At 44.6% G+C, this 3,947-nt stretch overlaps 1 protein-coding gene across 1 annotated transcript in view; it reads left to right on the forward strand.

The window, feature by feature from the left end:
* The window catches only part of ntng1a (netrin g1a), a gene marked incomplete in the record, with an annotated part of 157,561 nt that overhangs the window by 77,119 nt on the left and 76,495 nt on the right, over positions 1–3,947 (forward strand). Inside the window, 1 exon segment of the mRNA XM_014021011.1 lies at positions 1,179–1,822. Coding sequence (XP_013876465.1) covers positions 1,179–1,822 — 644 coding nt within the window.

Raw genomic sequence — 3,947 nt, forward strand, 5'->3', positions numbered from 1 at the left:
ACAATATTTACTGTCATGAGACAATATTTACTGTCATGAGACAATATTTACTGTCATGAGACAATATTTACTGTCATGAGACAATATTTACTGTCATGAGACAATATTTACTGTGTGCAGAATATTGTCCACATGTCACTTAGTGGATAAATGACACACATGAACAAAATGAGTGACAGCTTTCACCCTCAGCTGCTAACAGATTGATCAGTAACATTTAAAGACCTCAGTTAGTTRTTTTAAATTTAGCAAGTGTTAAWACTCTAATGAATTTAAAATTTYGCAAAAGCCCTAATAAGGAAGGTCCCCTATTAGTGCTTTAGGGGAACTATGCGGACCACTGGTAGTTTGGATCTGCTTCAGCCAATACAGTCAATACGATCTTAACTGTTTGTTTTTTATTGTTAAATATTTAAATGTCCTACACTGGTTGCTATCCATTGCTGATATGTTTTTGTTAATAAATATTTCTATTTTTTGTTTAACTTGAGACTTGTGAAACATTTGTTATCATTGTGTCATATAAATTGAGGCAAAAAACCCAAATTGGCTTCAAAAATCAAACRAAAAAAATCAGCAGCATGTTATCAGGAATCGGTTAGACTGATGTTAAAATGATTGACGTCGGCCTTAAAGAACCTGCATCAGTTTGATCTCTAACACTGAGAGGTGTCATGATCTGTTAGTTCTCAGTAGCTGAGACTGATCCCTGAGAAATACTCTACCARGCTGAGTTTTACTTCAGTATTTGTAAAACTGAGAGCTAAAGGCAGATTTTTGGTTGCTAAAGTCMCTTGCTTGTGGCGACCATCTTGAACTGAGTTACTACAAAAGTTGTCTTCAGTCATTCCTACGTATTGGAGGAGAGATGAAACGTTTCACTAAACAAGAACCCATCCAGAGGACCTATTTATTTTTTCTTTTTGATTTTTTTCTGCCTGGATTACTGAGATGCATCAGGAAATTACTACATATGAGTTTCATTTGAATTTTTTCCAGTGATTCCTGAGATATTTTGCTAACAAACACTTAGACGTGATCAAAAACATGATTGTGTTTTACCTTTTGTCAGCAGATGATTTTTAATGGATAAAAATGCAAAATCAAACCTATAAATGGTTAAATATGTGTGAATTATTGACAAGTTTTGAACGTTTTTCCTCTGTGTGTGTCTTCAGGAGAATCCCTACATGTGTAACAACGAATGTGACGCCAGCACCGAGGAGCTGGCCCACCCTCCAGAGCTCATGTTTGACATCGAGGGACGAAACCCCACCACCTTCTGGCAGTCCACGTCCTGGAAGAAGTACCCAAAGTCCCTCCTGGTCAACATCACGCTGTCCTGGAACAAGACCATCGAGCTGACCGACGACATCGTCCTCACGTTCGAGTCGGGCCGACCCGAGCAGATGGTCCTGGAGAAGTCTCTGGACTATGGGCGGAGCTGGCAGCCCTACCAGTTCTACGCCACGGACTGCCTGGACGCCTTCACCATGGAGCCCAAGACGGTGCAGGAGCTGACGCAGCACACGCTGCTGGACATCATCTGCACCGAGGAATACTCCCGCGGCTACGTGTGGAAGTACGACAAGACCGTCCGCTTCGAGATCAAGGACCGCTTCGCGCTGTTCGCCGGGCCCAGGCTGCACAACATGGCCTCGCTGTACGGACAGCTGGACACCACCAAGAACCTYAGGGACTTCTTCACCATCACAGACCTGAGGGTCCGGCTGCTCCGGCCCGCCACCGGCGCCACCATGGTGGACGAGAGCAGCTTGTCCAGATACTTCTACGCCATCTCTGACATCAAAGTCCAGGGAAGGTAAGAACCGTCTTCTAACAGGGCTTCTGTGGAAACATTATGAACAATTAATATCTTACCTGTTGTAGATCGCTTGTTGAACAACTTCCGTTTGGAAAAATTTATWTTCAAACATCTTTTTGTTAAAGAGGTTGAAACAGCTGCCTCAGAGAATTATCATGTAAACGTTTATAACTCAAGTTTTACAGCTCAGCTATRGGTGAACAGACAGGAAGGAGCAGGATCCACGAGCAGATCCGTTCATGCAGGAAAATATAAAAATAACACATGAAAGTAAAGAGACAAATCGTTTTAATCATGAGACGGTACACTGAAATAAACTGCTGTTCTCATCGGTTTTTAAACTGAGGCAGTGCAGACGTACAGTCACTCATGGATCCTGCTACTTCCTGTCTCNATTATAGGGTGGTCTCTTCTGGTCCACATGGTGGGGTTATAGGGTGGTCTCTTCTGGTCCACATGGTGGGATTATAGGGTGGTCTCTTCTGGTCCTGGTCTTATCTCTACTTTTAAAATGAGCCAGTCTCAAAACGTTTTGTAGCAAATCCTGCAAAATGTATTTTTTGCTGCCAAAAATACGTATTTCATTTTGCATAAAAACTACAACTAGCTGCAGCACTTCCTCTGGAACCCGAGGCACTTCCTGTGGAACCCGAGGCACTTCCTGTTAGGGTTTCTGCTGGAACATCTTATATTTACTGCAAAAGTTATAATAATTTTAACATCGAGGTTGATTTAAAACAACAGAAAACGAATTTAGTCTCAACCCTACTCTGACTAGTGGTTAGCTCGTCAGAACAGAGGTTTTTCAGTCACCTGCAGCTGGTAAGATAGTTACTAAAGTTCCCACAGAATCCATTTTAAATAAATCATACATTTGCCTTTTAAAATGTACATTTATTCCTATGTTTGATAAAAGTTCAGCTGTTTTGGCTCCTCAGCAGAGAGCTTAGCGTCGAGCTGGTTGTTTGAAAAAGCTCCGGTTGACAAAAACAAAAACAAAAGTGTTTCCTGTGACCTCATCTCTGCTCAGAACGCTGGTTTGCAGCGAGCAGCTGAATGAGATTAGTCTCATTCATTATCCACTGTTATTTTTATTCCTCCAGTTGGCAGATTAAATTAGCCGAGGACTGCGCAGGAGGAGTTCAGATTCTTCAGGTTCTGAACACCTCCTCTCAGCGTTAGCATCACAATGCTAATAATGGGATTAGGCCGCCGTGTTCGCCGTGGCCTGGAGGCGTCTCTGTTAGCTCTGATTTGTCGTGACCTCAGTGGTGGTTCTGTAATCTGCACTGACTCCTCCCCCCACCCCCACCCCCACCCCTCATTCTGGTCACTCATCACATCAGATTAATAGAAACATCTTTGGTAATTWCACAAATGCTGCTGTCATGGTGCCGGCTGCTATCAATTGTTTTAATGTGAGCCAGGCCGTTAATTCAGTAGCAGCCCCCCCACCCCCACCCCGCTGTAACACAGAAATCTGCGATTGATTCTTTATGAGGCCGTGTACTCAGCAGTTTGATCTCAGGCCTCTGAGGTTATTGATCTTCATAAAAGCAGTATTGTGTCGTTAAACACGAAGCTGAGGAGACACTAATGAAAGGTTTTAACCTGTGTGTTCAGGGAGACCACCGGACCGGCAGCCAGAGTGTGTGTGTGTGTGTGGGGGGGGGGCACTGCCAGCTGCTCCACACAGCAGATTTTCAGCTGCTTTGCCTCAGATCGATGAGGATACATCTTTGTCTGATTACAGATCTGCTGCTGGGGACAGCAGCTCAGAGTAACAGTCAGCAGCTCAGAGTAACAGTCGGCAGCTCAGAGTAACAGTCGGCAGCTCAGAGMWACAGTCGGCAGCTCAGAGMWACAGTCGGCAGCTCAGAGTAACAGTCGGCAGCTCAGAGTTACAGTCGGCAGCTCAGAGTAACAGTCGGCAGCTCAGAGTAACAGTCGGCAGCTCAGAGTAACAGTCGGCAGCTCAGAGTAACAGTCGGCAGCTCAGAGTAACAGTCGGCAGCTCAGAGGTACAGTCGGCAGCTCAGAGGTACAGTCGGCAGCTCAGAGGTACAGTCGGCAGCTCAGAGGTACAGTCGGCAGCTCAGAGTTCAGAGTAACAGTCGGCAGC

This window comes from Austrofundulus limnaeus, unplaced genomic scaffold (assembly GCF_001266775.1).
Source record: "Austrofundulus limnaeus strain Quisiro unplaced genomic scaffold, Austrofundulus_limnaeus-1.0 Scaffold275, whole genome shotgun sequence".
NCBI classification, from domain to species: Eukaryota; Metazoa; Chordata; class Actinopteri; order Cyprinodontiformes; family Rivulidae; genus Austrofundulus; species Austrofundulus limnaeus.